Source organism: Pseudopipra pipra, chromosome 14, assembly GCF_036250125.1.
Source record: "Pseudopipra pipra isolate bDixPip1 chromosome 14, bDixPip1.hap1, whole genome shotgun sequence".
Taxonomy (NCBI): Eukaryota; Metazoa; Chordata; class Aves; order Passeriformes; family Pipridae; genus Pseudopipra; species Pseudopipra pipra.
Genome location: NC_087562.1, coordinates 10,321,573 through 10,333,901, shown reverse-complemented (window position 1 = coordinate 10,333,901; position 12,329 = coordinate 10,321,573). Strand labels below are relative to the sequence as shown.

The 12,329-nt window shown below is 51.7% G+C and overlaps 1 protein-coding gene and 1 long non-coding RNA gene across 2 annotated transcripts in view; both read left to right on the top strand.

The window, feature by feature from the left end:
- The window catches only part of LOC135422125 (uncharacterized), a 77,341-nt gene extending 72,059 nt beyond the window's left edge, over positions 1-5,282 (top strand). Inside the window, exon 12 of the long non-coding RNA XR_010434320.1 lies at positions 961-5,282. This is a non-coding gene — a long non-coding RNA (uncharacterized LOC135422125). The remainder of the gene's footprint in view (positions 1-960) is intronic.
- Positions 5,283-5,779: 497 nt separating this feature from the next.
- On the top strand, positions 5,780-9,274 carry CBLN1 (cerebellin 1 precursor). Its single transcript, XM_064671140.1, has 3 exons — positions 5,780-6,382; positions 6,577-6,696; positions 7,868-9,274. Exons 1-3 carry the CDS (start codon positions 6,116-6,118, stop codon positions 8,063-8,065), a joined length of 585 nt encoding a protein of 194 aa, XP_064527210.1. The 5' UTR covers positions 5,780-6,115; the 3' UTR covers positions 8,066-9,274.
- The last annotated feature ends 3,055 nt before the right edge of the window (positions 9,275-12,329 follow it).

Sequence of the window (12,329 nt, the reverse complement as noted above, 5' to 3'; positions counted from 1 at the left end):
GTTTATGGGCTGTCACTGGTGTGTTTTCCAACTCCGTGAGTCCTGCAAGCACTAGGCATATGACAGACCAACAAAAAGGATCAGTGTGAGACACTATGAGAAGCTTGTCTTGTATGCAACTGATCACAATTACTATAATATTTCAAGAACACATTGCATTTTTTCACAAAAATATTGTCAAATCCAAGGCTACTGTATCTTTGTCTTCATACGGCTCATCACGAGATTTGAATTTTCTGGTACCTAAAAGTTTGTCTGCCTGTCTCCTTTCCTCCATCCTGCCCATCACTTCGTACCCAATATGGAAGTGCTGAAGTGTTGCTGTTGCTGCTTTTTCCCAAGAAGAGCAGCCACTAGAGGGAAAGATGCACACAGAAAAAGTTCCCCTCAGCACCTCTGGGGCTTCCTCCGTAAGGAAAAAAAAATAATCAGAATTTTACCCAGCATTTGTAAGGTGGCCTGGTTTATCCTTTCAGACAAAGTACATTGAATGAGATTATTTTTAGTATTGCAGTTGCACCGTACACCCTGAAACATAGCCAAAATTAAGGGCCAGGAAAAAAAAATCATTGGCTAAATTACACAGAGGAGATTGGATTACCTGTTCAAACAGAGCTCTTAATTCTGTGTATAAATAGAATCCACAAATACAAGTGCACTGCAGTAGAAAATAAGGCCAGCCAACAGCCCCTAATAACCCTTAATTATTAGGAGTTTCAGTTAACATTTGGACAGCTTTGGTCTTAATTCTTTTAAGTTTGAAGAGGCAGCATGACCGAGGTGGCCCCATTTACAATTACAGTGAGCACACACGCTGTTCCAGTCCATGCTGGCTTCAGCTGAGTGTTCTCTGGCAGCTTGGGTTGGGATTTTGCCCTGTTAAAATATAATTACCTATCTGAATGGGAACTAATTTCCAGTTTGAGTTATTCACTTGTAACAATGCACTTGTTCTGACAGAAGTCTGTGACAAGAAAAACAAATCAAGCTCCCGACCTTGGCATCATCGCTCACTTAGGAATTTTTTGTACCTGAAAGAAAATCTGCTGATATCCCATGCAAGTAATAAATCACCTCACGTCATCAGTAAATACAGCTGTAAAACAGACATCTCAAGGTAAGACTGAAATCCAATGTTACTTTACAAAAAAAAAAAAAAAAAAAAGAGAAAAGCTTGAGAGTTCTATACTACACATGAACAATTATGGTTGTATAAACCAGAATGTCTAACAATTGTCTTAAGGATGGTGTTTTCAAATGTCCTTAGCAGTGAGCTAATATTCTTTCCCAGTTTTAAATTTGCCCTATGTAATATATATGGGACATCAGAAGTCAAATACTGTATTGCAGGCAGTCAGTAAAATGCAGCAGGTGACATTTATCTTAATAAGCTTAATAATTTTGTTATTCTTCAAACTATACAAACTCAAATACATGTGTAACCCAAGGATGCTTCAAGATAGATAATCTGATATTAATTTACTGCTGCAATCCACACTTTGGTTAAGATTGTGTAACTGTTTCCCCTTTGACCTTCAGTTTGCAACTACCTGTATCCACCAGAAATTTCCTCTCCTTATACTTGGGTTTTGCCACTATTTTGAACTGCAAAAGTTGAATTTTTATTTCAACATTTTATCACAATCTTTTTGAACATTTCAAAACACATGGAGGTTCAGGGAAAACACTAAGCTTATTTTGTTTGATATTGTCTAGCCTGAAGTGAGATCCAAAAGTAAAAATTAGAACTCTTTTTCTGTAGGAAGGAGTGCATGATTAATGTTGAGAAGCAATCTGGTTTCATTTGATCAAATAAAATTACAGAACATTTAGATATGAGTACAGGCAAATGCTCAGCTGGCAGTTTTTGTCAGGTGCACACCTTGGAAAGCATATGCACTGTCTAGTTGTCCATCTATTGGTGGGTTTTACCCTCAGCAATGCCCTCTTTCTCCTGCAAGCACAAGTGATCATGAGAGAATTCCCCTGGCTGGTGGTGTTCTCCTCCTGGCACCGGAACCAGCCTGTCTGTGCCATTTTCTGTCTTTTGTCTGCTGAGTATGACCTGCACTGGCAGGCACGTGGCACAACAAATCTCTGGCCTTTGTCATTCTACAGAGTGTGGAACACCACAGATAATTTCTGCTGGATGGCACCCTAGCAGTTCATCTGCTCCTGCTGTGCACTCTCTCAGTGAACTCAGTCTGCTCTTTGAGTTACCTTAACTGCTTGCTGTGGAAGCTGAAGGTGACACCATAAGCAAATCACCATAAATACATGCAAACCTCTCTTATAACAGCAAATCAGATGGTTGTAGATAGGCCACAGTGTGGACCAGCAAGAGTTGTTTTGCACTAAATCTCATTTTCACACATCTTTGGACTTTGCACGGAATCCCAGCAGATGTTTGGGAAGACAAGTATCTTAAGTTTATATGGGCATATATAAATCCCCGAATTGCTTTTTGCTGTTTATACTTCATAAGCTAATATAGCAGTGAACAAACTGCATTTTCAGAACTGTGAACAAACTGAATTTCATATAAGTTATCCAGTTATGGGCCAGACTTTGCATTTCTTACTCAAGAAGGATTAAATCAAAAGGCAAGTAGTCAGTGAAAAGGTGATTTTATACACAGCTAGCTAAACTCTTACTAAATTATTCTCTCAAAGGAAAAATAAATGTTTCCAGTAGATTTCTCTGCACTTGTTTTTGGAGAAGCTGATGCCTTCGCCCTTAGAGGCTTTCTTCATAAGTGAAGCTGAAATTAAATGTCTAGTGAGATTGAGTTTCTAAGGACGATTTTCCTAAAACAGGATTAAGGCTCACTGATAGTTTAATGGAGGGCAGGTAATGCTGCTGCTGCTCCTGATTTAAACTGCTTTGTGGCTAAACTATATTTTGGTTTCTACAGATAACAGCTCAGTACCTCTGAGCTTTAAACTTACTTCTGGCTCTCCATAGTTTTTTTCTGGAACAAAATAAGCAACCCTCTTGTGATCTGAGCAGGATAATATCCAGTCCTGAAGCCGTTCTTCAGAAACTTAATGAAGATCACTCAATTATTTTCTTCCCTTCAGATTATTTCCAAGTTGTTTGTTTGCTTGTTTGTTTTCTTTGGGTGAAACATTAGGGGAGTTCTATAAACTAAGAGTCTGTGGTCAATCTGTCAACATTAGGGTAGTAGCTAGTTATCACACAATGCACAGTTTACATATTTTCTCCATATTCACAGAAATTTTTTCTTAAAACCAAACATCAAAGAGCTCTGCTTGACAAATACCTTAGTTTCAGTCTAACAGCTACAACATCCATTAGTTTGTAAATACCTTGACACCATTTCCATTGTATCTGAATGACAATTGCCCTTTTGTATTTCAATGACATTGATTAACAAGGCAGTTTGTAATTAGATGGGTAACATAATTCCTGTCCCTCTGTAAACATCTGAATTTGCAGATCTCGACTCCTAGCTCGGGAGCTCTCTGCCACACATCATTAATTACGCCATGTTCTTATATATCAGTCCCTACATCCTCCTGCTGAGCATCTCTTCTTTGTTCCCAGTACGAGTCAGAGACTGTTGTCAATACAGAGAGAATCAACACAACTGCCTAGCACTGCATGTGACATTTCATGAAAATGAAGTCATATCTCATTTGCATGGCAGGTGTTACTTTATTCCAGCCAGAACTGCAGAAGCTGGGTGCTACGGTGCTAGTCAAGTGTGCAAGACTGATAGCCAGTGGCAACGAGGGTGTCTGGCACAGGAATCTTTACATCTCCCCCTTGCCCATCTGTCCACCTCCTGTGTGAGGAACAGGGCTCCTGGTAAAGCAATTTGTTCATTTTTCCAGGCCCCCCTGTTCTCGTTCTTTCTGGTAACTCCGTCCATCAAAGCCCTCAAAGTGGTCAAGGTGGTTGGGGGTGGAAGGCCCACCCAGCTTCCTGCCAGGGGGGTCACCACTAAACATCAAGCAACTTCCAGCTCAGGAGGGAAGACTCTCCTGGATTCAAATCCACAAGCTAAAAATAAAGAGCTCTATAGCACAAGAGAATTGACTTCTGTCATGCAAAAGAAGTGTCTTACAAGAGTAATATATGAGTATTTTTTTACATAAGAAACAGCCATGTATGTTGAAAGAACGGGTATGGTTTTTTGAGTCAAGCCCTCAAAAAAATTAAAAGGGCAGAGTCTTGCTCCTTCAGTTTCCATTCCCCCTTGTCATTTCGTCAATTCTAACAAGGATGCGAAATGCTTATTTTTGCTTGATTTTTATTTGCTTTAACCTTATTAGTACCCCTTAGAAATATTAATTTTATTTTAAAGTTTCTGATTCTGGCTTGGAACTCAGTTAAGACCGTCAACAGTACTAACATATTGCAAATCTTAAGCTTATGTCTTACATGAAGTGACTCCGCCCACTCACTTTTATCTCATTTTCTACTTCTCAGGAGAGTTTTTGTTTCTATTTTATTATCTCCCCAACTCCTCTCTGACCACTCTCCTTCCCCTATAATCATTTTGCCACTAATTTGGTTTCCAGAGTGCTTCACTGCTGAATGTCTAAAGTAGGTGCGTGGTATTTTGATCCTCCCTGAGGAAGCTCCTGATGCCATTGGTTACCGCTACATCCCGTCCCCTCAGAGCCAGCCAGTACCAACCCACAGGCAAACTCGGATACTTCGCAGACACTCTGAGTAACTTTACAGACGCACATTTTACTTAGCAGGGCAGTAATATGAAGAAAGTTTTATTTAAAGCAGTTTTCAGAAAGAGAGATCGATTTCCCAGGCAAAAACTTATGAACCCCACAGTCGAACAGCACAGTAAAATAAACTAAAGCCGTTACCAAAATTCATAATGATTTGCAGAGAAGCCCAGTTTTGGATGATATTCAGTTTCCCAGAGAGGATGCTACAAACTCCATGTAAGTTTCTATCTCTGAATATAAGTTTTAACTTTAGAAACAGATTTGCCAGTTAGAAAATTACTTTGTTCCAGTTGTTTGTTTCTAACGGTTCATCGGTAAATTTCTTCATTTACAATATCGGGTGATGATCTTTTTTGACAGCACATCCAGAACGAACAGTGGTCAGATGTCCACAGAGACAAAGCAATCTTTGCACTTTAGGAAACAACGACAGCCCTACAACCGCGCTCCGGGCTGGACCCATCCGTGGGCAGGGCTCTGTCTAACAGCGGGGTGCTCTGCCGGCCAGGAAAGGCTCTGGACGCTGTCAAGAGTTTTTTGTTCGGGAAGCCTTGCGGTCTGTTCCTCCCCGGGATGCGAACGAGACGGCTGAAGGAGACAGCGGAGCCTGGACACCCCGGGGAGGGGGACCAGTGGCGTCCCATCCCTCGGTGCGCTCTCCGGCGGGGCGGGCGCGGGCTCACCGCGGGTGATGCTGTAGCTGCTCGGGGGCGGCGGCAGGCCTCTGCCCCGCGCAGCAGCGCGCTCCCTTCCAGCCCGCCTCGCCCGGGAGCACCGCGGAAACCTTTGCCTGATACCCCGGTCCGCGCCGAGCTGCTCCGCGGGAGTTCCCCAGCCCCGCGCCCCCCGCCCCGCCGCTCCCCGGCGCTCCTACCTGCGCGGCGCGGTGAGGGCTGCGAGGTGCGGGGCTGCGGTGCGGTGCGTTGCGGGCGGCTGCCGGGCACCTGCTCCCGCGCCCGCGGCCGCGCCGCCCCACAAAAGCGGCGGCGGCGGGCGGCGGCGGGCGGACCGCGCGGCCATTGGCGGCGGCGGGCGCGGTGGGGGCGGGCGCGGGGCGCTGACGCGAGCGCGGGGCCGGTGGGGAGGCGGGGCCGCGCCCCGCACCGTCTTTGTGCTCGCCGGCAGCCCCGGCAGCGCCGCCGCCTCCCGCCGCCTCCCTCAGCCCCGCGCGGCGCGGCGGGCGGCTCCGCTCCGCCCGGTCCCGCTCCCGCACCCGCAGCGCTGCCGCGCCGCGCTATGTGTGCCGGCGCTCCCGTTCCTCCTCGCGGCCGCTTCCCAGCCGGCGGGGCGCGCCCGGCCCCGCTCTGAGCGCGGCGGGGCAGAGGGAGCGAGCGGAGCGGAGCCTGGACGTGCCGCCCGGCGCGGCGCGGAGCGGCGCGGAGCGAAGGGAGCGCGGCGCCATGCGGGGCCCGGGGCTGGGGCTGGGGCTGGGGCTGCTGCTGGGCGCGGCGTGGGTGGCGTGCGGGCAGAACGAGACGGAGCCCATCGTGCTGGAGGGCAAGTGCCTCGTGGTGTGCGACTCCAACCCCACCTCCGATCCCACCGGCACGGCGCTCGGCATCTCCGTGCGCTCCGGCAGCGCCAAGGTCGCCTTCTCCGCCATCCGCAGCACCAACCACGAGCCCTCCGAGATGAGCAACCGCACCATGATCATCTACTTCGACCAGGTGGGGAGGGCGCGGGGGGCTCCGGGCGCGGCGCCGCGGGAGAAGTTGCCGGGGAAGGCGGCGGGGCCGGGCCGGGGACGCGCCGCCCCGCGGGGCCCTGCCCGCGGGAGGGGGGGCGCCGGGGGCGGCCGCGGGGCAGCGGGACTGGACGGCGGTGGCCCCGCGTTGGTGCTGACGGTGCCCTTCCCTTCCAGGTACTAGTGAATATCGGCAGCAACTTCGACTCGGAACGGAGCACTTTCATCGCGCCCAGGAAAGGGATTTACAGTTTCAATTTTCACGTGGTGAAAGTGTACAACAGGCAAACCATCCAGGTCAGCCCCGAGCGCCGTCGCCTGGCTCCGCGTGCACCGCGGGAGGGAGCGGACGGGTCCGCGGCCCGGCGGGGCCGGGGCCGTGCGGGCGGCCGTGCGGGGACCGCCGCGGGAGTGCAGACCTGCCGCGCTCCCACCGTTCGAGGGGACGGTGCCCAAAGGGCCGCGGAGCCCCACCAGGCCTCCACTCGGCCCCTGCCCGCATGAGCTGTCCTGGGACGGGAGGTGATCGCCCGACGGCTGCCTGCCGCCCCCTCCCAGCCTGCCCGGGTCCGCGGGCTGCCCAGTGCCGCGGAGCGCCGGCAGGAGCATCCCTGAACAGAGCCCGTGGGAACCGCGGCCCCCAGTGGGCTCCTCACTCGCTCTCTGATGGCAGAAGGTTTCATAGGGATTTGGGGTTCACGGAGGTGCCTATGGCATGGATGCAATAATGAATCTGTGCATGTGTATGCAGCTACCTTATACGTGCCTTTTGTATGTGGTTCGATGCATACACACCTCTAGATAGGGTTAATAAATTACCGGCCTGAAGCCAGGTAGCATAACCCAGACGGGAATGACTGCATAGCAATGCACATTGCAAAGGTGAATGTGCAGCTATATAGCACTGTTCTGGTGTAAGTGGCTTCACACCTCTAGATTCGGCAGGTAGTGTATTATTAATGTGGGGTATGCAGTCCCGGGATCATTAATGCGAGCTGAGCAGAGCTTATTGACTGTGTTGTATCATATTGTCTTTGCTGCCTAACAAAGGAAAACTACCTCTTGAATACACTTCAAAGGCGCTGACTCCGGCGGCTGTGGCTCTGCTGCTCGCTGTCTCTGAGGTTTCACATAAAGCCATCTTTCAATAAGTACGAGCAGACCTCTTTTCATAGCCTGAAAACACAGGCACCCTATTGAAATTCTCCAAAATAGGATCAATGTTCTGCTTTATATGCACCGGGTGTTTTGATGTGGTTGTCGGTCTAAAACAGCGGTGAAAGACTTCTTCCTTTAGAGTACATACCTTAGCTGGGTTCAGATTGGTATTTCTTTTTTTATGGGACTGGAGTTTCAGCTGTCAAAAGAGGCCTTTTCTTAACTAAGTATCTCTCCTGCTAGGCGAGCCCCGGCGGTGTCGTTGTCTGACTTTAATTGACAGAGGGCTTTGTTTTATCTTGCTCTTTAGGTGAGTTTGATGCTAAATGGGTGGCCAGTGATTTCTGCCTTTGCAGGGGACCAAGATGTGACCCGAGAAGCTGCTAGCAATGGAGTCCTGATTCAGATGGAGAAAGGAGACAGAGCTTATCTAAAACTGGAGAGAGGAAACTTGATGGGAGGCTGGAAGTATTCAACATTCTCTGGATTTCTAGTGTTCCCACTTTAAATCACTTCTCGTCCAAGAAAAGGGAGAGATCTCTTACAAATTCCCAAGTCGTAGCTGGGTTTAAAGAGTCATGGACAGCAGACTTTTTACATTCAGATATTAAAGAAGCTAAATCCTGCTTAGGTTTGTGTACATCTGCTTTGAAGAATTACTACTTATTTTTGTTGTGTTGCGGCCAACAGGCGGGAGACACTATAATTGATCAAAACCCCATTTATATTCTTCTCTCTCCTCCCACAAAATTAGTTCCCATCTCTGTGTCACTGGTGTAATCTGCCATTGTTCCCCCATGGCTTCTGCCTCACACAAGTAGACTTTAGATATTTTCATTGTCCTTTACAGCATATTTTGTAGTTTTGTTTTTAAAACATGTTAATCTTGACTCTTTCTCTGAGTTTAACTTTTAAAAAAAAAGCAAAGTATTTTTTGAATACATGGATGCCATGTTGGAAGGGAAAATGCAATTCTTGCTGTGTACTGGCTGGCAAAAGGAAAAATTTCTACATGAAGAACTATTCACAGCCAAGGCTGACTAGAGTATTTCAATATTTCTATGTAATTCTGAGTGATTGTGAAATTTAAGGCTGCTAAATGTTTTGATGCTTGTTTTGCTCTTGTACAATGTGGCCCAACCAAACGCCAGGAAGTATATTGAACTTTTACTATTACTCTGTAATATAATGTGTGAATATCGAAAATTAATTTTTGCTTTAATTCAATAAAGTTTAAATGGGACTTTTATTTTTCTTAACCAGAAATAAGGTTTCTCAATGCAGGTAGGTGGGGGCAGGACCGGCGTAGTTCTGGAGCTGCGGTGCTGGGACCGGATCGGGCGGGCCACCCCCCGCACCCCCTTGCCCCGCAGCCCCCCCGCGCGGGTCCCGCAAGCCCCGCGGGCGGTGCCGGCAGCCCCAGCGGACCCGTCTCTAGGAAGTTTGTCACCGACTCTGATATCCACTTATTTATAGCATTTATCTGTATTATATTCTATAAACCAGATCGCATTTTATACGGCCGCCTAAAAACAACCGACCATGTGCTCTCGATGCTGGTACTATTGATTCGCTAGTATTATTTGTTTACCGTCTTTTAAAGATGTAAATGCTATAATTTTGCAGTACTCAAAGAGATTACTACTTTTATTAAAAGGTGCGTACGAGGATTTCGATTGTATCTAAACTTTAATGTGAAATAAACCGGTGAAACGACCCCCGGGCTGTGTGCGTGGCGCGGCGGCGGCCGGCGCGGGGCTGCCCCGCGCCCCGGCTGCGGCACTGGCGGAGCCGCACGAACCCCCGGCTCCCGCGGAGGAATTTAATTAGCTCCAAGCAGCTGGGGGGGATTAATACGAGCACAATAAGCAACGCTTCTCGCTTTATTCACAGGTTCTGCCCTGGAAACAGACCGGCGGGGCGGGCGGGAGAGCGCTCCGCGGAGGGGCGGCGGCGGGGAGAGGGGCCGGCCGGGCTCAGCCGCAGCCGGGGATGGCCGCGGCCCTTGGACTCCAAGAGGAACACACCAGCCTCCTCTCAGCTCCTGCTCCTCTGTCGCCCAGGGGTGTGGGGGCCAAAACTGACTCTGGCTCCGCGGTTGCCTGGCGCATGTTGCGATTTGCGCCTCGCAGGAGAGGTGGAGTCGCGGCCCGGCCCTCCTCAGCCCCCTCGGCCTTGCCGCTGGCCAGGAGCCGTGCGAGGGAACAACGGAGATTTCTGAAGAAGGAATAATGACGGAAAGCAGCTGGGCTGCGTTCACCTGGAGTTACAAACTGGCCAAGACAACCCACACGTCTCATTCTCCGGCCGCACGCTCCTCTCTCAATGCGAGACTTCATTGCTCTGCCCTGAAGGCTCTCACCGCTCCCGCACCGCGCTGCCTCCCACCCGCCCCGCTGTCAGAGCCGCGCCCCCTTCGCGCCCCCCCCCGCAAGCGAAAGGTATGGTCAAGGCAAGCAGAGCCGCTCCCTCCTCCCGTGACCGCGGCGAGTGAGCAAAGTAGGCAAAAAAAAAAAAAAGGGAGGGGGGAGCGAAACAACAATTAATAGGTTGTAAGAGAAAGGACGGCAGCCTTGTGCCCTCACCGCGCCGGGGCCAGGCGGCAGCTCCTGGCCGGGCCCGCTGCGGGGGACCCCCGGCCATCGCCGCAGGTGCGGGGGCTGATGATGCTGATGCTTGTCTTTTGTCTTTTTTTTTTTTTCCCCCTTCTTTTTCCCTCGTCTCCCTTAACGCGAAGCAAATAAACCCGCCACCTTCCGCTGAAAGTTTTCCCCTGGTCCTGAGCGTCTCATTAATATTGTGCAGCTGGAAATTACATTACTCCAATCGCAGCAAATCGCTGCTCTGCGGCTGTTACAAAACGCCGCCGTGGCTGCTTGAAACAGACTCGTCTGCTGCGCGCCCGCGCAGCGACCCCCCCCTCCCACCGCGCTCAGCGAGCCCCCCGCACCTCGGGGCCGCCGGAGGCCCCGGGGAGGGGCGTGAGTTACAGCGTCTTTGCTGGGGAGGTAAAGCCGCCGGCCCGGAGACCCCATGGAGCTCGGCTGCCCCGCCGGGCCAGGGAGCCCTTACCGGTGCCCTGGGACTGGGACCTTACTCCCGCCCCGTCTCTCCGCAGGGGCGGGAGGGTCCCGCCGCCTCCCCGCCCCGGCCCCGCCCGGAGCTCCCCCGACGACGGCGTTGGGAAGCGCGAGGGATGTGTCCGGGCTGCTGCCCGGTTATTTACTTCAGCAAACGGGCCGTGTTTAAAAACTGCCCCTTTTTGCCATCCCTATGACCTCGGCGATCAGGGGAGAGGGGGCCGGCCCCGGGAGAAGAAGGCCGTGAAGGTGCCCCTTGATCGGGCGGCGGGGGGAGCCTTCTCTCCGACAGGGCGGGCAGGGCACTGGGCACCGCCAGGCCGGCCGGTCGTACCCGTGCCTGGGGCCATCGCCGGTGCTTTGACCCCGTGTTTTTGGCAGAGAAATGTCAAATGGGCGTTTGGTTGCACCGTTCGGAGCCCGTTTTCCTCCTGGAAACCGCCCGCACTCGGGCGGGCGAGGCAACGCTATTTTCCTCCCGGGGCAATGCTGGGCCGTGCGACCTGCAGGGCCGCGGGCGGTTTCTAGGAGGAGAACGGGCTCTGAAGGGGTGACCACGGCGAAGTAATTGGACACAGGTGCCGTTTTAAGTGTTGGAGCCAGACAGGCCCCGGTGTCTGGCTGCGGGCATCGCCGTCCGGGCTGCGCGGAGCTGGGGACAGACAAGGGACCGGCTTTGCTCGGTGCCCCCGCCACGACCCGTGAACAGCGGGCGGGAGCCACGAACGGCCCCTCCACCGAGGGGTCCCTCGCAGCGAGGCCGTGTCCCTTCGGGGCTCCGGCGGCCTTGTCCCCGGCCCCCGCGGCCGTGGCACTGCTGGGCTGCTCCGGGCACGGGGCCGTGCTGCCCTCAGAACTGAGCAGCCGCTGCTCCGTACCCGGCTTTAATGTGTTTTCAGTTGATGTAAGTAGTGTCTGATTGAATTTATTGCTGATTAGCGTTGAGCATCAGTTTACACAACAAGAAATTATGTTTTATTCAGTTCATTAGCATGTCTAGTGTTTGGTTTATGAGCATATCACTAATGGTAATGACCAGTGTTGATTGATTTCTAATGTGAATATAATTACACAATGTAGGGGAATTAAAGGAAAAATCCACATTTTTAATTGTTGGGTTTTTAGGGAGTGCGTGTTGGGGGCAAGGGGGTGGAAAGGGAGAAACAAACGAACTCTCTTATGCGCAAACGATGCGAATGTACAGATTAATGACTCCAGCAGGAGACGGCGAGTTTGGTCCAACAGAAGAGCAAGTCAAATGCAGTTAGCTCTGGGAATAGTTAATGCACACTCGACATCGCAAAACATAATTTCCCTCCGTCTGCCCCCCAGGTACAGCTGGAAGCCCAATAAGTTCGTTTGGAAGCGGCCGTTCCCGAGGAGCCAGCGGAGGCAGGGCTTCGTGCATGGCCGGGCAGGCGGTTCCCTCCAGCCCCGCCGGCGGCTGCGCGGCTCGGAGGCAGAACCGCTGCCGGGCGGGGAGAGCTGAGCGCTGCCCGGGGTCAGGGGGGCAGCTCGCCCAGCTGCGCCATCGGCAGCGGCAGTGCCGCCCCCGGCAGGGAGCGCCGTGCCCGCCTCGCTGCCCGCATCCTTCCTGGGAGCTGGAGACCGGCAAGTCCTGGAGAGCCCTGGCTGCAGCAGGGCAGAAGGGCTGCAACAGGTAAGGGGAGAGCAGCGGGACTGCCTGGGCCG

Excerpts from the sequence above, each read along its gene's own strand:
- CBLN1 (XM_064671140.1), top strand. The coding sequence starts at position 6,116 with ATGCGGGGCCCGGGGCTGGGGCTGGGGCTGGGGCTGCTGCTGGGCGCG. Across the intron at positions 6,383-6,576 it reads TGATCATCTACTTCGACCAG|GTACTAGTGAATATCGGCAG; the intron begins GTGGGGAGGGCG and ends CTTCCCTTCCAG. Across the intron at positions 6,697-7,867 it reads ACAACAGGCAAACCATCCAG|GTGAGTTTGATGCTAAATGG; the intron begins GTCAGCCCCGAG and ends CTTGCTCTTTAG.